This window comes from Stegostoma tigrinum, chromosome 15, assembly GCF_030684315.1.
Source record: "Stegostoma tigrinum isolate sSteTig4 chromosome 15, sSteTig4.hap1, whole genome shotgun sequence".
Lineage (NCBI taxonomy): Eukaryota > Metazoa > Chordata > Chondrichthyes > Orectolobiformes > Stegostomatidae > Stegostoma > Stegostoma tigrinum.
This window is the reverse complement of record NC_081368.1, coordinates 13,495,387-13,523,106: the sequence shown is the minus strand read 5'-3', so window position 1 is coordinate 13,523,106 and position 27,720 is coordinate 13,495,387. Positions and strand designations below refer to the sequence as shown.

General features: G+C 42.8%; 1 protein-coding gene across 1 annotated transcript in view; it reads left to right on the top strand.

Moving 5' to 3' along the window:
• The window catches only part of npas2 (neuronal PAS domain protein 2), a 219,486-nt gene that overhangs the window by 143,345 nt on the left and 48,421 nt on the right, over positions 1-27,720 (top strand). Inside the window, exons 7-9 of the mRNA XM_059651271.1 lie at positions 2,396-2,485; positions 15,098-15,218; positions 25,352-25,465. Of these exons, the coding sequence (XP_059507254.1) occupies positions 2,396-2,485; positions 15,098-15,218; positions 25,352-25,465 (325 nt within the window). The remainder of the gene's footprint in view (positions 1-2,395; positions 2,486-15,097; positions 15,219-25,351; positions 25,466-27,720) is intronic.

Here is a 27,720-nt window from a genome sequence, read left to right as displayed (position 1 = left end):
TCAGGAGGACGTTAACACTGCTGGCTGAGGGCAAGAGACTCAATGCCCCAAACAGCACTAGTGAGCCATATGGGGTTTTTCACAACAGACTCACCATGATCATTATTAGACTTTTCATTCCAGATTTTGTCAGGACAATTGAATTCCCAGAGTGAAAAACCAGCAATACTCAGTAAGGAAAATATTAGTCCCCCATTTTGAAGTATACCAGTCAGACGAATATGTTTCATTTACCAGTTTTACTACGTTTTTTTTCCCCTCTATATTTGACACTACAGCAGCGGTCAGATTTGAACTCAGTGGATTTTCAGTTCAGGATTACTCCTGTAGTAAAATAACTGCTCACTTTCAATGGCATTGGCAAATGGAACATAGCTTTCATTCTTTATGTGACAGAGTAGGAAGATTTTGGAAAACACATGGTCAGCCAGCAGACTCCTTCTTTACCTGAATAAACTCACACCACCTGGTAGAAAGTGCTGATTATCAACCCTTGATTGTAGCATTGGAGTGTTTCCACCCAATCAACTACAAGAAAAATGTCTAAAACTACAAAGACAACTAGAGGTTGAACAATAAAGATAGGTATAGGTAACAGTTTAGAATGAGAATAACTTTTTTAAAATAAATGAAGTGACTTGCCGTGGAGTAATATCATATCATGCATTTTATATTATAACTGTATACAATAATGAGATTTTTAGACGACTTTGCAATAATGAGTAAGGCAGCACAGATTCCAGTAGCATTCAAATAATTAATAAATATTAAATGCTTCTCCATAGACTTTACAGTACAATTATTACACTCTCATCTCATTCCAAAGCGCTATTGTATCAGTAAGTTACATTCCAAATGCAGTCACATGCATTATAGTTAAGAAAAAAATGTTTAGTTGCAGGCTCTGCAAGTCAAGCATGGGGAAATTTGTGATTAAAGTTTTGTGTAATTCAGATATGTTAATTGCCAAGCATCAGTCTGAGGAAGATTTGACTTTTTCCCCCAGCTACTGACACAAGACAGTTGAGGCCACATCAAAGCACCAGCTGTAGAAGCCCTCTTACTTTTAAAATAGTTTTAGCTGGGAACATAGAGCAAGCATACCTGTGAAATAGTTCATTAATCATGGTGCAGTTTTGCTACTTCCAGAATTCCAACTTGCCATGCAGAAAATAGAAATAACTTTCCTCAGTAATTTCTGTAATGTTAGTATGATTATGGATTGGTTCATAAATAAAAGCCTTGAATTACATATTGTTAAATATGACAAACTAAGCAATGGTCCAGTGGTGTTGTCACTGGACTGTTAATCCAAAGACCCAGATAATGTTCTGGGGGCCTGGGTTCAATTCCTGCCATGGCAGATGGTGGAATTTGAATTCAACAAATACTTGGAATTAAGAGTCTAATCAGGATCATGATATCGATGGTTGGAAAAACCCATCTGGTTCACTCATGCCCTTTAGGGAAGGAAAGTGCCATCCTTAACTGGTCTGGCCTACACATGACTCCAAACCAATGGCAATGTGGTTGACTCTTAACTGCAGGATGGGCAATTTATGCTGCCTAGCCAGTGATGTCATCATCGCGTGAATGAATAAAGAAAAACAAAATTGTGGCTATCCAGAACAATTGCATATCTCTGCTCTTGCCACCACTTCCTGCTGAAGTCCAGTGAGAACTGACTCCACTGCGTAATATCAATTAGAAAAGTGGAACTCTGAACATGTGTGCATTTCAACGTGAATACTTTTTAATGTGTCCACGGATAAATACAAGTGCATTTAAATCCAACACAGTTCTAAGATGACTTGTTGGCTAATGAGTTGTAGATTGAAACCAGCCAACAGAACATCGACAGCCTTGATCATTTTGAATCTGAAGCAGACAGGTCCAACAGTATCTTGATGAATATTAATGGCGTCTCTTAAGGAAGATCTCTAACTGGCAGTTGAGATACTGCCAGCTGCCTTTAGATAGCCATGTAAACTGCTGTCTTAACAGGTAGGCTGTTCCTATCTGGACAAACATCATGGAACTTATTAATGTTCCATACATTTGCATGGTTTTAGCTGCTTAAACTGCAGTGAACCCTATGTACACACTTCGGGCTCCCTAACCCTTGCCTCTGCCAACCGAAAACTAATATAACTGGATTTCAATAATTAACCTGCATCACTGTGAATGAGTAAGGGCCAACAAAGTTCTGTATGAGTAGATCTGTCAGTTGCTTAGTTAGGAGACTTTTAAATATGACAAGCCACTTTTTTGCATGTCACACAGTTGGCTGATCATGTATAAGTTGTCACTTTGTCACTCGCTCAAAAGCAGAAAGAAATGCAAAAGTCACTTGGGTGGTGTTTCAATGCTTGTTTTTTTATTTTGTTTCATTTAGGCTTTAGACGGGTTTCTCATTGCACTCAGCGCTGATGGAAACATTATTTATATCTCCGACAGCGTTTCTTCATTGCTTGGGCATTTACCGGTAAGCATTGCAGAATCATTTGATAAGGTTCTATCCTTTTGCACTTGTAACCTTGCACAGTTTGGACAAGACAGAACCTGTAGGGTCAGGGGAGACTAATGAGATAGCAGATTGATTTTGATCTGCTGGTTTCCACTATAAATGTGCTTTACTCTGTAAATGTGGATAGGCTCCGTTTAATAACTACACTCAACTTTCTTTCAACAGTGAAAATTCTTTGTTCCACAGCTTCGATTGAAAGTAACTCACTTACAAGTATCTTGATGTCACTGGTGTGCATTTGATTGTTCTCTTGAACATTTCTACTTTGAATACCTACTTACTAAGCTCAGCTTTGAAAAATGCTCAATTTGATAGAATCATAGAATCCCTACAGTGTGGAAACAGGCCCTTTGGCCTAACAAGTCCACACCGAACCTCAAAGCATCGCACCCAGGCCCATCCCCCTATAACCCACCTAATCTACACCTCCCTGAACACTATGGGCAATTTAGTATGGCCTATCCACCTAGCCTACACATCTTTGGACTGTGGGAGGAACCCGGGTCCCTGGCGCTGTGAAGCACCAGTGCGAACTACTGTGCCACCGTGCTGTCCCACAATGTCATGTATTATCTCTCTACGCGTAATGGTACTGCTGCTGACCAGAACAAAGAAAAGATTCCATTTCCAGAATATAATATGCATTATTAGTCTCAAATGTATTATTTGTACAACATAGAACATAGAACAGCACATCACAGTACAGGCCCCTCAGCCCACGATGTTGTGCCGACTTATTATCCTACTAAGATCAATCTACCCTGCATACCCCAATTTTACTATCCTCCATGCACCTATCCTAGAGACACTTATAAGTCTTTAAAGTATCTGACTCCACTACCACTGCCGGCAACGCTTTCCACATGCCCGCCACTCTCTGTGTGAAGGACCTACCTCTGACATCTCCCCTATACCTTCCTCTAATCACCTTAAAATTATGCCCCCCATTACTTCCCTCGGAAAAAGTCTCTGACTATCCACTCTATCTGTGCCTCTCATCATCTTGTAAACCTCTATCAAGTCATCTCTCACCCTTCTTCTTTCCAATGAGAAAAGCCCTTGCTCCCTCAACCTTTCCTCATAAGACCTGCTCTGTCCAGGCAATATCCTGATAAATCTCCTCTGCTGCCTCTCTAAAGCTTACACATCTTTCTTATCATGAGGTGACTAGAACTGAACACAATATTTCAAGTGTGGTCTAACCAGAGTTTTATGGAGCTGCAGCATAACCATAATAGTATTAGACTGAACTACATAGCCTTCCATATTTATCATTCTAATTCCTTTTAGTTTCTATAAGGAACTCATAAAGTAGCAAATACATGATCTTAGCCAATGATCTTAAATAGTGCAGAAACTCGTAGTTTTATAAACACACTGATTTAAAATTCCATAACATCCAGTTTGATATATAGCTACATCAAACAAGACAGCACCTAATTTGCAGGTCATTAGTTGCAGAAGATCCATCTAACTCTTAGATGTTTACAACACAGAAGGAGGCCATTCAACCCAGTGTGTCTGTGCTGGTCAACAAAGATCTAACCAAACCAATCCCCTTTTCTGCCTTTGGGTCCATAGCCCTGGGGTGCTATGGCAATACAGGCAGATATCTAAATACTGCTTAAATGTTACAAGAATTTCAGGATATTGCCGGGGTGGAGGGTTTGAGCTATAGGGAGAAGGTGAATAAACTGGAGCTATTTTCCCTGGGGCATTGGAAGCTGAGGAGTGATTAATAGAGGTTTATAAAATCACTTAAGGTGCATGGATAGGATGAATAGCCCAGGTATTTTTCCCACAGTAGGGAAGTCCAAAACTAAAGGGCATAGGTTCAAGGTGAGAGGGGAAAGATTTAAAATGGGACCTAAGGGACAACTTTTTCTCAGAGAGTGGTGCATATGTATGGAATGAGCTGCCAGAGGAAGTGGTGAAGGCTGGTACAATTACAACATTCAGAAAGCATCTGGATGGGTATATAAAAAGGAAGGGTTCAGAGGGATATGGGCCAAATGCTGGTGAATGGGACTAGATTTATTTAGGATGCCTAGTCGGCATGGTGCCTCACAGATCCAGGGTTCGATTCCACCCTCAGGTGACTCTCTGTGTAGAGTTTGAAGTTACAGGACGTCAGATCATAGTAGCCCAACAGGTTGATTTTAAATTACAGTTAGGAGATGAAGGAGCAGAACTCAGAAAGCTTGTGATTTTAAATCAACCTGTTGGACTCTAAGCTGGTCTTGTCTGATTCTGACTTTGTCCATCGCATCCCAACATTGGCATCTCTGCATCAGAAGTCTGCGCGGGTTTCCTCCAGATGTTCCAGTTTCCTCCTACAGTCCAAAGATGTGCAGGTTAAGTGGATTTGCCACACTAAATTGCCTGTAGTGTCCAGGGATGTGCAGGTTGGGTGGATGAGCAATGGGAAATGCAGGGTTACAGGGATAGGGTAAGGGGTTGGGTCATGGTGGGATGCTCTTCAGAGGGCCAGTGTGGACCTGTTGGCGTGAAGGGCCTGTTTCCACACTGTAGGGATTCTATCATTCTATTTTAAAAATTCCCATCTCAATCTCTACTACGCCAAGCAAGACAGCCCCGAGTTACACAGCCATTCCTCATAGTTCAGAGCCTCCGGCCCAAAGTAGCTACATGTAAATCTCCTCTGCCCCCTCTCTAACATTCCTCACCTCCTCAGATTCCAATAGAGTGTGTGACTCAGAATGAATAGAAAGCTGAGGTACGCAGTTAATGAATGAGCCTGTCATTGCACTTGGATGGGAAATGGTTAATTTACGATCATACCTAAAATCTTCACCAATTGAAAAGGAGGACAGCGTTATTACTTACTGATTAGAGGCATTAGTTACACTCAACCAATTGCAACGGGTGTGCCAGATTATCCGCATTCCAACACAAGACTCCCAAGACGTGCTCCACTTGGTACTCCACAATGGTAAGCAATCACCAGGAGGGCAGAGGTAACCTGACAAGGACACTCTGAAATCCTCCAGATGCAATGCCCCCACCAACGTGTGGAAATCACTTGCGGTCAAACTGGTGAAGAAGCATCACAAAGGTACCAACATGTTTGAGGCCACCAAGTGGAGCACGTGGAGCAGTGAAAGAGTGTGAAGAATCCAGAGCATCCCACCCACCCACCGCTTCAAAGCCCTACTGCTCCCCCTACCTTCTCCATGGCCGAGATTATGGCTCTAAGATTGATCTGTTCAGCCACAGTCCAGTATATGGGAGGCAATGGCCTAGTGGTATTATTGCTGGACTGTTAATCCAGAGATCCAGATAACATTCGGGGACCCGGGTTCGAATCCCACCACGGCAGATGGTGGAATCTGAATTCAATAAAATATCTAGAATTCAGCATCTGATGATGACTGTAAATCCATTGCCAGTTGTTGGGAAAAACCCATCTGATTCACTAATGTCCTTTATGGAAGGAAACTGGGCATTTAGGAATGGGCAATAAATGCTGCCTGGCCAGCAACACCCTCATGCCGTGAATAAAGAAAGAAAAATAAAACACCCTCCTGGAGTAGAAGCAATGTTTCCTCAATCCTGAGGGTTTGCCAACAAAGAATCTGTCTCACACAACCATGTCTGTACTCTTAGAACAACTGCATATTGTCAGCAAGTAATTGGGGAATGAAATAGCAAGCAGGCTGCATCTTCAACACTGTAATTCCAACCAAACTAATTCCCGAACTCGGAGAACAAAGCCTTGGCTCCACCTTCTGCAACTGGATCCTCAGCTTCCTGGCCCACGGACAACAATCTGTGAAGATTGACAACAGCACCTCCTCCATGATAATCCTCAACGTTGGCATCCCACAAGGATGAGTACTCAGTCCCTTACTCCCTGTACACTTACGTCAGAAGTCTCATGACAGATATAGTCCAACAGGGTTATTTGAATTCACAGGCTTTAGGAGCACTACCAAGGGACTTATGACTGTGCAACCAAATTTCGTCCAACATATATACAAGATTGCTGATGACACCATCATTGTAGGCCAGATACTGAACAATGATGAGTCAGAGTATAGGAAGGAGGTACAGTGGTTGGTGGCATGGTACAAAGATAACAAAAAGATAACAATCTCTCCCTCAGTCAGCAAAACTAAAGAGCTGCTTCAGGAAGAAAGGAGGTGAACAAGCCCGTATCTACATGAACGGGGCTGAGAGCATCAGGTTCCGAGGAGTGACGATAGCCAACAATCTGTCCTGGTCATCCCATGTAGATACAACAGTCAAGAAGGCACAACAATGCCTTTTTTGAGGAAGGGTCACCAGACCAGAAACATTAACTCTGATTTTTTCTTCACAGGTGCTGCCAGACCTGCTGAGCTATGTCAGAAACTTTGTTTTAGTTCCTGATTTACAGCATCTGCAGTTCTTTCAGTTTTTCACACCCTCTTCCTCAGGCATCTCAGGAAAGTCAGCATGTCCATAAGGATCCTCACCAACTTCTACAGATACACCATAGAAAACCTTCTATCTGAGTGCATTGCAGCCGGCAACACCAACTGCTCTGCCCAGGATCTTCAGAAACTACAGAAGGTTTTATGCACAACCCAGACCATCACGCAAGCCAATCACCCATCCATGGATTCAATCTACACTTCGCATTGCCGTGGAAAGGCAGCCAACATCATCAAAGACCCCTCCCACCCCAGTTATACTCTATTCCAACCTTTTCTGTCAGGCAAAAGATACAAAAGCTTAAACACATGCACCAACAGGTTCAAGAACAGCTTCTTTCCTGTTGTTATTAGACTGCTGAATGGATGCCTCTAATATCAAATCAAATGTTGACCTTGCGCTTGTGCTTGTTTGTTCAGTATCTGGCCGACAATGATGGTGTCGGCAGCAAACTTGTAGATATGTGTTGGACAAAATTTGGCTGCACATTCATAAGCTCGCCTACCTGGCTCTGTTTAAATACCCTATGATCTGTACATCCCTGTGTGTTATGATCTGCCTGCACTGCTCGCAAAACAAAACTTTCCATGTGCTTAGGTACATGCGACAACAGTAAATCAAATCTAATCAGATTGACTTCAGTCCCCACAAATGAGTAATAAGGGGTAGGGGATATAGAGAAGGAAAAATTAGTTGCACTCCACTGAAGACACAGTTGTTGTTGTGAATGTAACCACAGCTCTAGAGTTGATTAAACTGAGACAATAACTGCACAGTCTCTCTGACAGTGAGTGGATATTAGGGGAGTCACCAGGGAGGTTTCTGTCATTTGTCAAACAGCATCTGGCACCGAGCATATACTCAGAAAACCTGAGGGTCAATGAAAGATGTCAGTCAGGTTGTTGATAGAATGAGGAGGTTGAAATCCTCGAACTGTGAAAAAGTCAACTTCTCAATGGAAATGAGCCTGGTGGAGGATGCAGTTTGGCTGCGCAGTCAGTTTAGCAATTAATTACTTTCACAATTAATCATTTGAATCATTTACTGAATCATTTATTGTCACATGTATTCAATGTAAAAATATAGTGAAAATTGCATACCTTTGCCATGCATACATGGCACCATCCGCATTAACTTTGAATAAAATAAGAAAATAAACTTAAGTGAGTCCAACTTTCCTCTCCACTGCTGCAGTCCCACTTTCCTGCCCTCGCCATGCCTCAGCCAGAGTCCCACTCCAGGCCTCCCAACCCTCGCCATGCCTCTGCCAGAGTCCCACTCTGGGCCTTCCAGCCCTCGCCATGCCTCAGCCAGAGTCCCACTCTGGGCCTTCCAACTTTCGCCATGCCTCTGCCAGAGTCCCACTCCGGGCCTTCCAACCCTCGCCATGCCTCTGCCAGAGTCTCACTCTGGTCCTTCCAACCCTCGCCATGCTGTTGCCAACGTACTGCCCTGGGCAGCCTCACTGGCATGGCCTTGTCGCTGCTGCCTCACCAGCCCGCTCTTACTGGCCCACTCTTAATCTGCCGCCATCACTCTGGCACACACTCAATTCGCCGTCGCTGCAGGACACAACCTGCGCGTTCAGCTCCCGCCACGAGGTTCCTGGTCGCAACCCAACTCCTTCCCGTCTCCTTAGTTAGGTAATTCAAATGGGTTGGGGAGGAATAGAATTACTACAGACAGAAAGAGAAGGAGTGAGAAAATAAGGGAAGGACAAAGAAAGAAAGAGAAGGAGAACTGGCGAGCAGAGTGGAGCAACAAATGGAGCGAATTACCATCAACACAATGCCGTGAAATCCCAGTTCTATAGTTAGATGCATGACTCAGTGAGGCATTGAGTATTGGACCTTAAATAAATTCAACTTCCACTCCCTAGCCTCTGCTGATTTTACTGATCTCTGAAAGGCAGTTTAAGGACTTCTACAATTAACCTTTACAGCTCTGAATATGTGAGAGGAATAAGGATGGTGGAATGCACTGTCTGAAATTGTGGTGGAAGCAGTTTCAAAGGGGAATTGGATCCATGGTGGAAAGGTAATAACTGGAGGACAATGGAAGTCTGAGACTAATTGGATAGCTCCTTCAAAGAACTGACACAGGAAAGATGGGCTGACTGGCCTCCTTATTATTCCTGTTTGAAAGTGGATATTGGATGAAATCATAAAGTGGCTCAGCTTGGACTATTTGAAGTTCAAATAGCCTGCAGACACTTATCAACATCTTGTACGTGTGCAGTACCATTAATGCAGGTCAAATATCATAAGGAGTCCCACCCTGGGCGAAAGCATGCAGAATTAGAAGTTACCTAAATGGACTGATGTGAAGAGGGTGCCCACCAGGAACAATATTAATAGCATAAGCTCCCACATGAAACTACTTCACAGGAAATTCGCCAATGCTCTCGTGTCTTAATATGTTGTACAAAGTTGCTCTAAATCTTATTATTTATAAAATTAGCCCACAGCATTACATCAACAGAGTCCTAGTAAGTCTGGCATCCAGTAATTTGTGTTGTTTGTATATTAGTTTCTCATAGTGTCAGTTCTTTTGAATTTTCAATGGTTTAGATGCTTCGAGGGTGATCTAATTTAAAATCTTAAGATGCTAATGGTATTTGTAAGGTAGGAAGAGAATTATTATTTATTATGGTGGGGAAATCCATAGGGAGAAGCCATCAGCTTAAAACTAAGCAAAAACAAGTACTGCAGGTGCTGAAATCTGAAACAAAAATTGCTGGAGAAACTCAGCAGGTCAGGCATCATCTGGAAACAGAGAGAGAAAAACAGAGTTAATGCTTCAGTTCAGTTTCATCAGAAAAGTCAAATGTTAACTCTGTTTCTGTCTCTGTGTCCGGATGATGCCAGACCTGCTGAGGTCTCTCTATGGATTTCCCCATCACAATAAATAATAACTCTTCACCTACTTTACAAATCCCATTAGCATCTTAAGCTTTTAAATTAGATCACCCTCGAAGCACCTAAGCCATTGAAAGTCATATCACAGATATGTATAAGGCTAAAAGAGACCATTTGGCCCATCATGTCACACTGGCATGTGATGAGTTATTTCCCTACTGCCATTTTCCTGCCTTCTCACCATAACCTTGCACATTCTCCCTTTCAGATGACAATTGCATTCTCTTTTCAATACTTCAGGTGAACCTAAATCCATCATTGTCCTCGGCAGTGCATTCCAGACGGACCTTAATACTTGTTGCAGCAAATAGAGTCTTCTCATTATCGCTTTTGCTTCTTTTGATTATTGTTTTTAATCTGTGCCCTCTTCTTTTTAAGTCTTTCATGAATGGAAACAGTATCTCCTTTTGTTCAGATCCTTTATGATGTTGGATACTGTCTATTAAATGTCCTGTTAATCTTCCGTTCTTCAAAGAAGACTGTCCTAAATAGAACATATAACATAGAAAAGTACAGCACAGTACAGGCCCTTTGGCTCACAATGTTGTGCCGTGGAATATTCCTAATCCAAAAACAAAATAACCTAACCTACATTCCCCTCAATTCACTGCTGTCCATGTGCATGTCCAGCAGTCGCTTAAATGTCACTAATGACTCCGCTTCCACGACTACCACTGGTAAACTATTCCATGCACTCACAACTCTCTGGGTGAAGAACCTCCCTCTGACGTCCCCTCTATACCTTCCTCCTAACACCTTAAAACTATAACCCCTCGTGGCAGTCAATCCTGCCCTGGGGAAAAGTCTCTGGCTATCGACTCTATCCATGCCTCTCATTACCTTGTACACCTCGATCAGGTCACCTCTCTTCCTCCTTCTCTCCAGAGAGAAAAGTCCGAGCTCAGTCAACCTTTCCTCGTAAGACAAGCCCTCCAGTCCAGGCAGCATCCTGGTAAACCTCATTTGCACCCTCTACAAAGCCTCCACATCTTTCCTATACTCCAATACTCCAATCAATTGTCATAACTGAGATTCTTTCTCGATGGAACTATTCTTGTGAATGTATTTCTCTGAGGCCTTCACATCCTTCCAACGGTGCCAGCTCAGAACTGGAATTCTATACTCCAGCAGAGGCTGAACCAGTGCCCTTGCCAGTGAACATAACTCATTGTCATGTAGTCAATGCCCCTGTTCGTAGATTATACAATAATATTGTATATTTTATCAGCGTTCTCTCAACCGGACCTGTCAAATATAAACTCCTATACATAGCTACCTGCACCCCAACTCTAAACCTAAAACCCTCACCCTAAATCCTAACCCAAAACACTAACCCTAAACCCAAAGATCCAAAACCCTAACGCTAAACCCTAACCCAAAACTCTAACCCTAACCCTAACCCTAACTCTAAGCCGAAACCCTAACCTTAACACTAACCCAAAACCCGAACCCTAACCCTAAACCCTAAGCCCTAACCCTAAACCCTAACCCTAAACCCTAACCCTAACCCTAAACCCTGACCCTGATACAAAACCCTAACCCTAACCCAAAACCCGAACCCCAACCCTCACACTAAACCCTAACCCTAAACCCTAACCCTAAACCCTGACCCTGGTACAAAACCCTAACCCTCACCCAAAACCCGAACCCTAACTCTAACCCTAAACACTAACCCTAACCCAAAACTCTAACCCTAACCCTAACACCAAACCCTAACCCTAACCCTAAACCCCACCCCTAACCCTAAACCCTGACCCTGATACAAAACCCTAACCCTAACCCAAAACCCGAACCCTAACCCTAACCCTAAACCCTAACCCTAAACCCTAACCCTAAACCCTGACCCTGATACAAAACCCTAACCCTCACCCAAAACCTGAACCCTAACTGTAACCCTAAACACTAACCCTAACCCAAAACTCTAACCCTAACCCTAACACTAAACCCTAACCCTAACCCTAACCCTAAACCCTAACCCTAATTCTAACCCTGGATTTTAATCTGTGTCACTATGTTCTTCTTTTCAAAATTAACTACCTCACATTTCTCTGCATTAATCTGCATTTGCCATCTCTTGACCCACTCCACCAACTCACCAACACCCTTTGGAAGTTTCCACTATCTCCTTTACAGCTTGCATTACCTCCAAGTTTTATACCATCCACAGATTTTGAAATTGTAACCTGTTCACCAAGGTTTAGTTCGTGAATGTATATATCAGTGAAAGCAACTGCAGAACCAACATAGACCCCCTAGGGAACTTAACGACAAAACCTCCACCAACCACTACTTTCTATATCCTGTCACTCAACCAATTTTGTATCCATGTTGCTATTCGTCCTTTTATTCCATGAACTATAATTTTGTTCACAAGTCTGTTGTGTAACATTGTATCAAAGACTGTTTGAAAGTCCAAGCATGTTGCATAAACAGTGCGGCCCTGACCAACTCTCTCTAATACATCTTCATAAAATCTCAAAGTGCCAGCTAAACATAGTTTCCCTTGGGCAATCCATGCTGGCTTTCCATATTTAACTGAAATCTGCGCATGTGACTGTTATTTTTGTCCCAAATTATTGTTTCTAGGAGTTTCCTCACAACCAAAGTTAAATCGTCTGAGCTCTAACTCCTGGGTTTACCTGAGCATACTTTATTTGAAAAAAAGTGTGACATTTGCAATTCTCGAATTCTCTGATGCTATCCCTGAGTCTGAGGAGTGATATTAGGAAGCATTCTTCCAGTTAAAAAAATAGTAGGAGCCAATAACTCTTCCTCAGAAGGCTGTAGATGCTGGGGAACCAATGGAGCTCTAAGATGGAGGTAGATACATTTTTAATGGACTAGAGTAGTAAAGGATATGAATCAAATGTGGGTAAATGATGTTGAGATACTGAATGGCTGAATTGCCTGAAGGGGCATCCTTCTCTTGCTCTATTCCACGTTGGTTTATCCAGTTCTATTCACAGTTGTTTATTTTCTTGCTTGAATGTGAAGGAAAATAGGCGATGCCAAGGTAATCATAGAATAGAATCATACAATCTCTATAGTGTGGAAGCAGGCCATTCAGCCCATCGAGTCCACACCAACCTTCTGAAGAGTATCACATCCAAACCTATCCTAACCCTAACCTATCCAAGTAGCCCTGCGTTTCCTGTAGCTAATCCATCCAGTCTGCACATTCCTGGATACAATGGGCAATTTAGCATGATCAATCCAAGAAGCTAATTATTGTGTGGACTAGTGACTAGTTAGTGATGATGTGGACCTGATTATTGTGTGGACTTGTACATCTTTGGAAGCATAATAGAGTGGCATGGTGGCTCCATGGTTGGCACTGCTGCCTTACAGTGCCAACATCCTGGATTTGATACCGCCCTGTCTGTTGTAGAGTTTACACATTCTCCCTGTCTCTGCGTGAGTTTCCTCCAAGTGCTCCAGTTTCTTCCCACAGACCAAAGATGTGCAGGTCCGGTGGATTAGCCATGCTAAATTACCCACAGAGCCCAGGGATGTGTAGGGTATGTGGGTTAGTCATGGGAAACTTCACAAGCTTCAAAATCTCCCCTCCCCGTACCGCATCCCAAAACTAGCCCAGCTCGTCCCCTCCTCCCTAACCTGTTCTTCCTCCCATCTATCCCTTCTTTCCCACCTCAAGCCCCACCCCCATCTCCTACCTATAACCTCATCCTGCCCCCTTGACCTGTCCGTCCTCTCTGGACTGACATATCCCCTCTCTAACTCCCCGTCTGCACTCACCTTTACTGGCTCCACCCCCGCCTCTTTGACCTGTCTGTCTCCTCTCCACCTATCTGCTCCTCTATCCATCTTCTAATCGCCTCCCCCTCTCTCCCTATTTATTTAAGAACCGCCTTCATCTCCCCCATTTCTGAAGAAGGGTCTAGGCCCGAAACGTCAGCCTTCCTGCTCCTCTGATGCTGCTTGGCCTGCTGTGTTCATCCAGATCTACACCTTGTTAGCCACAGGAAATGCAGGTTTATGGGGGTGGTGGAGGGCCGGTGCAGACTTGCTAAGTTAAATGGCCTATTTCCACACTGTCGTGACTCTATGTAATTAAAGAACATCTCTGATTGGTATCAGTATAAGCATCATCATGCCTCACTGAGGTAGTAGGCTAAAAATCAAACCCAATGGCTTCCAAATCACAAAAGTTAAAGGTACGCAGAATTTGCCAGTTTACCTGATTTTCAGGCCCAAGTTGACAAAATATATACGTCAGCTTCTGCACTTAACAAAAATTACATTTTATTACAAATGAATAGATTCTAGCTATAGGTAAACAATTATGAATGGTTGGCATTTAACTCCAAACTCTGACCCCTCCTTTGCATATAACCTCAGCAATAACAAAATAAAATGTAAATATTATGGATGGTAGGTAAACTGGGAAAGTAGTTCTGTAGTCTCTGTCACAGGGTCACCTGGGATAATTCTTGTTCTGATCAGGATTCTGCTTCTCAGTCTTCCTTCTCCAGATGGTTTAATTGGTCCGTCAGAGGTGCAGAGACTAACTTATACTTATAAATGAGCTCTGACTTAGCAATTGAAAGTCAAGCTTCCAGCAACTGCTGATATAAAAAGAAACTAGTTTACTTTCGGCTTTTACTGCAGAAAACAGAGAGAGTTCCTGAGCTGATAGGAGTCTGAAGGTTTTCACTGTCTTTCACAGGTTATAATCCAACAGGTTTATTTGAAACCACAAGCATAAGGAACACTGCTCCTTCATCAAGTATCAAGTGATTTCTGATTTTGTCCACTACCACATTATCACTAACTGGTCACAATCCACACAATAATCAGCTACGTGTTGTAATCAAAGCTCCATTTGTACACAAACCTTTGATTCCAGCTTATCTGCAAACTACACTTCAGTTTACACTGAAACCAGCAGCTGTGCAAACTGTTTACAATGAGTGTCAGGTCACTTCCTTTGAAGAATGAGGCAATCCTTCAGCAAACCCTGGTTTTAAAATAGTTCCTTTCTCATTTCAGTCCACAATCAAATACACAAAAAAATAAACAGACATGGTCTTTATCACAATGATCTGAAGTATTAAGGAGGAAGTGTCTAAAAGTGGAAAATTTATTCAGCTGTCTTCTTGAGAAAAAGATGTGATTTTTTCTGTAGTTATACGAAAGCAGGGAAGTGAGTCCATAAGTTTCATTAAAAAGTTAACATCTTTTTCTTTTGTACCAGTCAGATCTAGTGGACCAAAATATATTGAATTTCCTCCCGGAACAGGAGCATGCAGAAGTATACAAGCTGTTATCGAATCAAATGCTAATGACAGACCAGGTTACTCGTGAATATCTGAACAGTATGTACACTGTTTCTATTTGTTTTATCATGAAAATAAGTGTCACGCTTCTAACACTTAGTGCAAGTTTAACCAAGCACATCAGAAGGTTATCACCCAGTTCTGATCACTTGCTCAAGTGCTCATGGCAGAAGCAAAGATGGCAGCATCTCCTCATGCAAGAAGTGTAGCCATTAAAGGGCCTAAGCACACAAGGAGATAGTAAGAACCGCCAATGCTGGAGTCAGAGACAACACAGCGTGGAACTGGAGGAGCACTGCAGGCCAGGCAGCGTCAGAGGAGCAGGAAAGCTGATGCTTCGGGTCAGGACCCTTCTTCAGAAGAAGGGTTCTGACCCAAAACATCAGCTTTCCTGCTCCTCTGATGCTGCCTGGCTTGCTGTGTTCCTCCGGCTCCACCCTGTGTTATCTTACGCCTAAGCGCACAAGGCTGGATTAAACAAGAAAATAAGGAATTAAAAGAGCGTGAAACAGTTGAAAGAAAGAATGCCTTTCATTTATATAGTGTCTTTCACATCTTCAAGATATCTCAAATCATTTTAGAGCTAAGTACCTACCTTCTGAAGTATATTCAATGTGTAATATAGGAAACATGACGGCCAATTAGATTCTACACAGCAAATCTCTTTTTCACCCACAACAATGTAAAAACGACCAGATCATCTGTTTTATTGAAGTTGATTGTCAAAGAAATATTATCCAAGATGTGAGGGAGGACTCTTCTTCTCTTTAAATGGTTAAGTTTTTAAAAAATTCTTTCATTGGATATGGCATCACTAGCAAGGCCAAGGGTTTGCTGCCTATTCTGAATTGCTGTTGAATTGAATGGTTTGCTAGACTATTTCAGCGTATTTCAGAGTCAACCACTTTGTTTTGGATCTGGAGTCACATGTAGGCCAGACCAGCTAAAAGACAGCAGACTTGCTTCCCTAAAGGACATTAGTGAACCAGATGGATCATTTTGACAATCGACAGCAGTTCGTGGTCTCTGTTACTGAGACAACTTTATATTTTGTGGTCAATTCAAATAGAATAGAGAACATCTCACTTGACTTGAGAGTGCTGCCTGCGAATCACAGCTTCAGTAGTAGACTCGCCAACTTTAAGGCATTTAAATGGTGATTGGATAAACATATGGATGATAACGGAATAGTGTAGGTTAGATGGGCTTCAGACTGGTTTCACAGGTCGGTGCAACATCGAGGGCCAAAGGGTCTCTACTGCGCTGTAATGTTCTATGTTCTATACGTTGGACAGTATCGCAAGCTTTTCCTGTAAATCCTCAGTGGATTGATATTGTTGAAACAGCATGGTGCACTGGAACCAATATTTATTTCTGATTATGGTGCAATGGCAAGAGTACTTCATCTGGAACAAAAACAGAAATTGCTGGAAAAGCTCAGCAGGTCTGGAAGCATCTGTGGAGATATATCACAGTTAACGGTCCAGATGGAGTGACCCTTCCTCAGAACGTAGCAAACGTGGGTCACTGTAGTGCAGATGTCACAATCCAAAGGAATAACTGTTGGAACCTAGTGAGGCTACTCTGAGCAATGATAGATTGTGCAGCAACCCAATTGGCTAGATTGCATTGTCAGCACTTGTTACAACTGCCAGCTTTGGTTCGGTACTTGCCCACACTCAGGGTTGGAGGTGCAAACTGCATTTCCCCAGCAAAGAGTCTACAGTATTGCAACTTCATGTTGCTGTCATACTCTCCACTCTACAAAACCAACCTGTGACTAATTTTTATTTACGTCAAAGCCTTTAAAAATGTTTGTGCAAGGCCTGAATCAGCAAAGACACAGCCGGTAAAGTGCAAGACAGTTAGTGCATGTTGTTTGGTGAGAATTTACTGGTGCTTTGATAGATGACTCATACCACTTGGTGGCCTATTTTCATAGATTTAGCATTTGGGAGTTTCAGGCAGGCACCTGTGAGCAATGTTTCAGATGCAAATGAAAACAAAGAGTGCGAGAAGCAAAGACTCGAACGTGAGTTGATAAATAACATAAAACCACAGCTAAGTTTCAGGAAGAAACACAACTTGCAGCAGCAGCAGATTGAAAAACAGTCTTCAGTTTTCAGAGAATGGGACAGTACAGAAGGAGGCCATTCCACCCATTATATAATTTTCAGACTCTTTAAAAGAGTTATCCAATTAGTGCCACTCTTCCCCTCTTTCATAGAGCCAGAGCACAGAAACAGACCCTTTGGTCCTTCCAGGTCATGCCAAATATTATCCCAAACTGAACTAGTCCCACCTGCCTGCTCCTGGCCCACATCCCTCCAAACATTTCTAATTCATGTACTTATCCAAACTCCTTTAAAACGTTGCAACTGTGCCCACATCCACCACTTCCTCAAGAAGTTCATTCTTGAACCACCCTCTCTCTAAAATATTTGTCCCCTCATTGCTTTTTTAAACCTCTCTCCTCACACCTTAAAAATATGCCCCTCATCCCGAAATTCCCCCATCCTGGGGAAAAGACACTTACCATTAACCCAATTTATACCCCTCATGATTTTATGAACCTCTATAAGGTCACCTCTCAACCTCCTAAGCTCCAGTGAAAAAAGTCCCAGCCTATCCAGCGTTTCTTTATAACTCAAACGTTCCATACCTGGCAACATCCTGGTAAATCCCTTCCGAACTTTCCCTAGCTTAATAATATCCTTTCCATAACTGGGAGACCAGAAGAGGTCTCGCCTATGTTTTGTACACTTCAACATGACCTTCCGACTACTACACTCAGAGGTCTGAGAAATGAAGTCAAGTGTGCTAAACACCTTTTTAACCATCCTGTCTCCCTGTGACACAAACTTCAAAGAATTAAGTACTTGAGCTGCTAACTCCTTCTGTCCTTTTCCTTTTAAAGGACACACCCAGTTTAATTTTCGGAATAATGTGTATTATGTATTCTCCTCCTCTTATTGAACCAAGATCTTTGATATAATCTTACTCTCAGCTTCAAATGTTGAAAGCTGTTGACATTATTACAGCTGCCATGCTTTCCTGGTGCTTAGGCCATTTCCAAGTTACACAACAGCCAAACTCTCCAATGCATCTGTGAATATGGTCCCACTACAACACTTACACATGCAATTTATTCCTGGATAATTAGTTTCTAGCTCTTTACAGAAAAGCTGACACAGTCTGAAAGTAATTTATTGCCCAATAAAAGAGCACATTTAATTGAGATAAAAAGATATTGGCGTCTCTGGGCCTCATATATGAGCACATTGAATGCCTGAGGAAAAGGAATAGATAAAGTTCAACGATAATTGAAAATAAATGGATCTAAGGCTGCACAGTGATTTTATTTAACAATTTAGCATTATTCCCTGGAATTCAGAGATCCAGAAGAAGGGAAATCTTTCTACTTTTTCCTCCTCCTGTTTTGATCTTCAGCTCAGGGGTTTTTTTTGGCTGTTCAGGCTTTCACATATTTTGGTTTGTGATTTATATTCCAAGAAGGAAAAGGGTACAAAGGACCAATTAGCTCTGGTGGTTAACTGGTACAGAAGGAGGCTGTTTAGCTCATTATACCAACATCAGTTCTGTTACCTAATGCCTTTTGCCGTAGAGTCATACAGTCACACAGCACAGATACAGGCCCTTCAGCATTCCATGTCCATGCCAACCAAATACTAGCAAATCTCATTTATCTGCATTTGATCCATAGCCTACAATGCCCTGGCATTTTAAGTGCTGTCCAGATGCTTCTTAAATGTTGTGAGAATACCTGTCTCCACCACTCTCTCAAGCAGCACCTTCCATATTCCTCTGGATCAAAGTTGTTTTCCTCAGATCCCCTCTAAACCACTTACTCCTCACCTTAAACTAACACACTCTGGTCTTAGATCGTCTGCCATAGGGAGAACAATATGCTGTTTCTAAGACTCTCATTATTTTGTCTACCCTAGTCAGACACACCTCAGCCTCCTCTATTCCGGGGAAAACAAACCCAGCCTGTCCGGCCTCTCCTCATAACTGAGATTTTGCATCCTCGGCAACATCCTGCTGAATCTCTTCTGCACTGTCTCCAGTGCAATCACATCCTTCCAATAAGAGTGGCGACCAGAACTGCGCACAGTATTCCATCTGTGGCCTGATCAATGTTTTATAAAGTAGTAACAAGGCTTTCTCGCTCCTGCGTTCTGCGCCCCGGCTCACGAAGGGAAGCGTCCCTATGCCTTCTTCACCACATTGTCTACCTGTCTTGGCACCTTTGGGAATCTGCGAACTTATACAGCAAGATCCCTTTGTTCTTCAGTACTTCTTAAGGACCTACCATTCATTGTGTTTATCCTTCCCTTATTAGAACTCCCAAAATGTATTGTCTTGCCCTTATCAGAGAAATTCCATTTCTCTGCCCAGTTTACCAGCTGATCAATATCAGACTGCAGTCTGAGGCCGCTCTCCTCACTATCAGAAACAACAACAGAAATTGCTGCAAAAACTCAGCAGGTCAGGCAGCACCGTGGATAGGAAGTAGAAATAATGTTTTGGGCCCAATGACCCTTCTACAGGATGATTTTGTTCTGAGCAGCTTCTCCTGATTAATCTTAACATGCTGTAAAACTTCACCATCCCAACTGAAATCTCCAGCTACAATATCCCTATACACTATTTTTAGTGTATTGAATGCCTCAGTTAAGGACACTATGTGCTTCAGAATAACACCAACGGCACAGGTTGAATTCCAATTCAGGCTATCGTAAACATGTATGATTTATGTTTGATGCAGAGTGATGCCTTTCAAGATCTGTAACGAGTTACCTCTAACAGACAAAGATGCCTACAGTCCCTCATATACTATGGCTAATTACCTACCTACCTAGAATAATTAAGTGGATCTGCACAAACTATTAATGAACACTTCTGGGTTGGGAGACCCAGGTTCAAGTCCCACAGGCTCCAGAAGCGCCTGGACAGCTTGATTAAGGATCACAATTAATGATCCCTGATTCTGGCGAGCTCCTAGCCACAGTCAGTGGGGGACTGGGAATTATTCCATTTTCGTTGTGGTTTGGCATGTGGCAAGACATTCAGTGAAGCACTGTGGGAGTACTGTCTTGTGGCAATGTTTTTTTTGAATTAGATAGAATCATATAACATGAAAACACACCCATCAATCCAGCATGTCCATGCCGCCCAGGTACCTCAAACTTAACTTGTCCCATTTGCCAGAACTTGGCCCATATCCCTCTAAACCCTTCCCATTCATGTACCCATATGGACGCCTTTTAAATGTTGTAATTATACCAGCCTCTACCAATCCCTGTGGCAGCTCGTTCCATGCATGCACGACCATGTGCATGTAAAACAGGTGCCCCTCATGTCCCTTTTAAATCTTTCTGGTCTCACTTTAAACCTATGCCCTCTAGTTCTGGATTCCCCTACCCTGGGTAAAAGACCTTGGCTATTCACCCTATCCATGACCCTCATAATTGTATAAACCTCCACAAGATCACCCCTCAGTCTCTGATGTTTGAAGGAAAAATGTCCCAGCCTATCCAGCCTCTCCTTATAGCTCAAACCCTCAGTCCCAGCAACAGCTCTATAAATTATTTCTGTACCCTTTTCAGTTTAACAACATCCTTTCTACACCTGGGTGACCAGAATTGCATGCACTATTCCAAAGGTGGTCTCACCAATGAACAGCAACTCATATTCCGCTTGGGAAACCTGCAGCCCAATGGTATCAATGTGGATTTCACAAGCTTCAAAATCTCCCCTTCCCCCACTGCATCCCAAAACCAGCCCAGTTCGTCCCCTTCCCCCACTGCATCCCAAAACCAGCCCAGCTCGTCCTCTCCCCCTACTGCATCCCAAAACCAGCCCTGGCTGTCTCCGCTTCCCTAACCTGTTCTTCCTCACACCCATCCCTTCCTCCCACCTCAAGCCGCACCTCCATTTCCTACCTACTACCTCATCCTGCCTCCTTGACCTGTCCGTCTTCCCTGGACTGACCTAACCCCTCCCTACCTGCCCACCTATACTCTCCTCTCCACCTATCTTCTTTTCTCTCCATCTTCGGTCCGCCTCCCCCTCTCTCCCTATTTATTCCAGTTCCCTCTCCCCATCCCCCTCTCTTATGCAGGGTCTAGGCCCAAAACGTCAGCTTTTGTGCTCCTGAGATGCTGCTTGGCCTGCTGTGTTCATCCAGCTTCACACTTTGTTATCACCAATGTATTGTACAGCTGCAACATGATCTTAAACCATTGACCCATCTCCTTCTCTCAATTGTGGATGACAGTGATGGCTTCATGAACATTTCATAGCACTGTCTGAAGAACAGGAAGAGAGTCATCCTTGTTGACCTTGTTTGATATTTATCCTTCAGTTAATATCACTAGAACAGATGATCGGGACATAACCACCTTTATGTCTGTAGGAGCTTTTTGTACTCAAATTGGCTGTCATGCTACATGACTTCAAAAACATATTTGGGTGATCCTGAGTGAAAAGTCTTTCTTTTGTCATTTATTTTTCCTTGACACCAAGACAACCTCACAAATCATGCTGGAGATAGAGTTGTTGTGGGGAAAATCAAACCACAATTTAATTTGAAATAAAAAGCAAAAGAACTGCGGATGCTGTAAATCAGGAACAAAAACAAAGTTACTAGAAAAGCTCAGTAGGTCTGGCAGCATCTGTGGAGGAGAAAACAGAGTTAATGTTTCAGGTCTGTTGAGGAAGGGTCTGAGGAAGGGTCCATCACAGGTGCTGCCAGACCTTCTGAGCTTTTCCAGCAAATTTGTTTTTGTGACTACAATTTCATTCTCCCTTTGTCCAGAATGCAGTAAAATATAACTCCAGGTTTCTCTGCAGAACGTGATGGGCACATGATTGACATGTGATGTTCAGAGAGCCATTATATCCCATCAGTTCTTTTTATAAGTGAAGAACATGCTGCTGTCACATGAAGTGATGCATGGTTTATTGTGGAAATCAGTGGAACTTGAAATATTTACCCCAATTATACTTCTATGGTAGACCAGAGGTTGATAACATGCTTTTGTCATGGCAATGATAATGTCAGTGGATCAGTGAGCTGAACATTGCATACACCAGGGCTTACTGCTGATCAATCAGTTACATTTACAGTGGCAAATTTCTCAAAAGGAGTAACGTGGCTGGACAACTGTGCAAAATGATTGAGAGAAGGGTTGATTGCTTTTGAGTTTACATACAAGCTGACCCTGAGGACAAAGAAATTGAAGGGCTTTCTGTATAATTCCATAATTAACACGTTGGATTCAGGACTTTGTTGCACACATGGCATGGTCTGAATGCTCAAGATGGTTAAAGCAATCATAATGGGGAGGTGCTGGCCTCGTGGTATTATTACTAGGCTGTTAATTCAGGAAACTCAGCTAATGCCCTGGAGAACTGGGTTCAAGTCCTACCATGCTAGACAGTTGAATTTAAATTCAATAAAGAATCTTGAATTAGGAGTCTGATGATCACAATGAAGCCATTGTCAATTGCTGGGGAAAACCTATCCGGTTCATTAATGTTGTTGAAGGAAGGAAACTGCTGTCCTTACCTTGTCTGGCCTACATGTGATTCCAGATCCACAGCAATATGATTGATTCTTCACTGCCCTCTGGACAATTAGAGAGGGCAATAAATGCTGGCTGAACCAGAGATACCAATATCCCATGAGTGAATACATTTAAAAAAAATTCTTTTATGTCCTTGTTGCCTGTGACTAATCATCTCTTAAAGAAACTAGTTTGATTACTTGTGAGAAATCCAATTACTGATATGTTTTTTAATTCTATTTCTAAAGCCTGTAAAAGATACAGAATGATTTTTACAACAGCAGTTTGATTCACCTCTTAACCTGTACATTCCAAACCAGCTCTATCTCATTTGAAAGTCTCCCCATGGTCCCAGTTTGAATATAATCAGATGCATGTCTTTCGAACCTGGTAGCAGTCAAATGATCAAATACCCCATTCCTCCAGACTGCTGGCCATGCTATGTGTAAATACCCACCATTCACTCTCATCAGGGTATTATTTATGTCGGAAAAGGTAAAAATAACAGGAAGGGTTTTAAAAAAAAGCATTTTTGTAGTACCTTTCATTACAATTGGGCACCTTCATCAAACATTTCACAGTCAACGAAATACCTTCTAAGTGTAGCCATTGTGCTCAGACGGAAGCCTTGTCAGGCAATTTGTGCACTGCAAGATCCAACAAACACCAATTTGATGATACACACACAGATGCTGCCAGACCTGCTGAGCTTTTCCAACAACCTTGTTTTTGTTCCTAATTTACAGCATCCGCAGTTCATTTGGTTATTATCAATGTGATGATGATCAGATAGTCTGTTTTCTATTGTGCTGTTGAGTGAAAGATAAATATCAGTCAGGATAGTGGGTCTGCTTTTGTTCCAAAAAGTGTACCGGGGATCTTTCACATGCACCTAAATACCTTGGACGGTACCATCTGTCTTCACCCAGGTTGGTGAGCTAAGTTGGCTGGAGGCTGAGATGCAAAATAGAATAACACCAATGTAGAATCATAGAATCCCTACAGTGTGAAAGGAGGGCATTTGGCCCATCAAATTCACACCAACCCTCGAAAAAGCATCACACCCAGACCACTCCCCCACCCTGTCCTATAAACCCTACATTTTTCCCATGGTTAACCCACCTACTCTGCACATCCATGAACATTACAGGGCAATTTAGCACGGCCAATCCACATAACCTGCACATCTTTGGATTGTGGGAGGAAACTGGAGCACCCGGAGGAAACCCAGGCAGACAAAGGAAGAATGTGCAAACTATATACAGTCAGCCCAGGGTGGAGTCAAGTCTGGGTCCCTGGCGCTTGTGTGGGACTAACTACTGAGACACTGAACCATCCAAGTGTGGACTCAATTCTTGCACTGCCTGAGGTTATCATGAAGGTCTCTCCTTCTCAATTTATCCCCTCATCTGAGGTGTAGTGACCCTCCCAGGTTGAACGACTACACTGTCCCCCTAATGAGAGAGCAGCTGCATGGTCTGGAAAGACTATGGTACCTTTACTTCTTCAGTACTGCAATGGGAGTATCAAACTTTGTCCCATGCTCATGTTTTGGAATGAAGCTTGAATCCCAAACTCTTTGGCTGAGAGGCAAGAATCCTGCCAGATGAGTGTTGGCAAACAAGGATAGCAGCCTTTATAAAAACCCTGTCCCAAACATTCAACCCACTTCCCCTTGAATATATTCAATCTCCTGGAGCCAATAGAATAAAGATCAAAAGAGACTGAATGATTAACAGAAGTTTTTATAATTTAGTGAACATTGCTGCCAAAGCCTTTGAGGTACAACTGAGTGGCTTGTGAGGACATTTCAGAAGGGATTTAAAGGTCAAGTAGATTGATGGGTCTGAAGTCACATGTAGGCCAAACCAGGTAAAGACAGCAGAATTCCTTTTCTAACAGACTTTTGTAAGCCATGTGGCTTTTATCACATTCTGATAGTTTTATTCTTAGCCATCCTTATGTTGAGAAAACGAAATCCTCCTTCAGCCCCTTTTAAATGCTACAGTAGAACTGCAAGTTGCCAATCACATCACAACTGTGCACCTCATTTGGAAACCATTTATCCCCAAATATTCTAGGTCAGGGGAGTGAAAAATGACCGAGGTGAGCCTGCCAAAACTCTCTCAATCTCAGGGAATCGCAAGAATGGACAGCAAAGAAATTTCCACCCAGTTTAAACTTAAATCTTGTTGAACTTTGCTATTAATGAAACAAACATTTAATCTGAAGCAATAATTCTGTGGAAAGACAGTGTAGCACAACCTACAGAATAGCAAGTGGGAAGTCTAATTAGATGCAATTTTTTTAATAGTTTTATATCAGGGGATTATATTTGAGAGAAACTTATTGGCATTGCATCATTAATTGCATCAAAGAAGAATTCCTCTTCAATGTATTCAATGGAAAACCTCCAGTCCTTGTGTTAAAGTTGAATTGTTCATTGTGATGTTGACTTTTTTTTAGAAAACTCTTGAAAGTCAATTGGATAGATATACCCTTTCCTTTGTTAATGCACCCCAGAAATGTCTGGGATGATAGCTTCAATAATAACAAAATCTTTCCTTCCTTTTTTCCCAGATCAAAATCACGTCGAGTTTTGTTGTCATTTGTCAAGAGGATCATTAGATCCCAGGGAACTTCCTATGTATGAATATGTAAAATTTGTAGGAAGCTTTAGATTTCACAATATCGGTGAGTTTAAATTACAAATCATTTACTTATCCTCATCTTGTTAATTATATCAAGGTAAACATGAGATCAAAAAACAATTTCACAGCTGCCTTGTGGTTCTTAGAACCTTTTAAATTATTGAAGTAAAACTTTCTGTTGCACGTAATATGGATATTATAAATACTTTGGCCAAGCCAGACAGGTCATAGGACCTCAAAGCTAGGGGCCTACAGGAGTGCAAACGGCAAGGCTGTCTTTCACGAAGGAAGCTTGCTGATTGCTTCATAGCACCAGGTACCCAGGTTTGATTCCAGCCTCAGGCAGCTGTCTGTGTGGAGCTTACGCATTCTCCCTGTGTCTGTGTGGGTCTCCTCTAGGTGCTCCGGTTTCCTCCCACAATCCAAAGATGTGTAGGTTAGATGGATTGGCCGTGCTAAATCACACAGTGTCCAGGGATGTGCGGACTGGGTGAGATAGCCATGGGAAATGCAGGGTTACTGGGATAGGGTAGGGGGCTTGGTCTGGGTGGGATGTGCTTCAGAGGATCGCTGTGGACTTGATGGGCCAAATAGAGTCCTACAGCACAGAGGCAGGCTCTTCGGCCCAAACTGGTCCCTACCAACAAAAATGTACATCAATGCTAACCCCATTTCCCTGCACTTGGCCCATATCCTTCTAAACCTTTCCTATCCATGTATTCAATCCAAATGCCTTTTAAATGTTGTTAATGTACCCGCCTCAACCATTTCTCATGGCAATTCATTCTATATGCATACCACCCTCTGTATAAAAAGGTTGCCCCTCTGGTTCCATTTATTCTTTCCCCTTATACCTTAAACTGATGCCAATCCTGGGAAAAAGACTGGGTGCATTCACTGTCTCCATGCCTCTCATAATCTTATATGCTTCTATAAGATCGCCCCTCAGTTCTCCTGCACTGTAAAGAAAAAGATCCCAGCTTGTCCAACCTCTCCCTATAACTCAGTCCCTTGAGTCCTGGCAACATCCTTGTAAATTTCTTCTGCACTCTTTCCAGTTGACTAACATCCTTCCTATAGTAAGGGGAGTGAAACTGAGCTCAGTACTTCAAACGTAGTCCCACCACCGTCCTGTACAACTGCAACATTAAATATAGAACTTCCGAACTTCTATATTTAATGCCCTGACTGATGAGGGCCAATGTGCCAACTGCCTTCTTTACTGCTCTGTCTACCTGTGACTCCACTTTCAGAGAACTGTGCACCTGAACTCCAAGGTCTGTCTAATATAATAAAATGTGAGGCTGGATGAACACAGCAGGCCAAGCAGCATCTCAGGAGCACAAAAGCTGACGTTTTGGGCCTAGACCCTTCATCAGAGAGCCCTCTGATGAAGGGTCTAGGCCCGAAACGTCAGCTTTTGTGCTCCTGAGATGCTGCTTGGCCTGCTGTGTTCATTCAGCCTCACATTTTGTTATCTTGGAATTCTCCAGCATCTGCAGTTCCCATTATCTCTCTCCAAGGTCCGTCTGTTCTGCTACACTCCTTAAGGCCCTACCATTTACCATGACAATCCTATGTTGATTTGACTTTGCAAAATGCAACTCCTCACACTTATCCACATTAAACTGCATTAAATGGCCTGTTTCCACAATGTGGGGATTCTATGGTTCGATTAAAGATGGCAGACACGCTGTCAGTAGTACCTGCCTATTTAGAGGGCACCTCCCCAGCAATGTCACTGCGATTGGAGACCATCAGGGAGCATGAGGACTGCCCAGTGCCAAAGGCACCATTGCTGAGTTGCACATCAGGGCTTAAAGAGCTGTGACCTTGACTATTGTGGAAGCAGTTTGGATGAGCCAGCACTCCAGTAGATTGTTGTTACCACGACTGTGACGATATCTGCCCTTTTGTGGCACAGAACGTCCAGCCCTGAAGCAGAGATCCCCACAAACTGTACCTACTTGGGGTTTCAACTATCCAGCCTAACTGATGAAGGGTCTAGGCCCGAAACGTCAGCTTTCCTGCTCCTAAGATGCTGCTTGGCCTGCTGTGCTCATCCAGCTCTACACCTTGTTATCTCGGATTCTCCAGCGTCTGCAGTTCCTCTTTGTCTCTCTCAACTATCCATGCTGGTTGTCATCCTGCATGATGTGGGCAGCTGTCCCACTTGCTTACCTTGTGGGACAGTTTGCTGCCGGCTGGGAGACACTAGGGAGATGCCCTGCTGAGGTTTCCCTGCATTTATTTTTACAAGCCTTCCCCTCACCCGGCCATCTCCAAGGTCACCTTCAC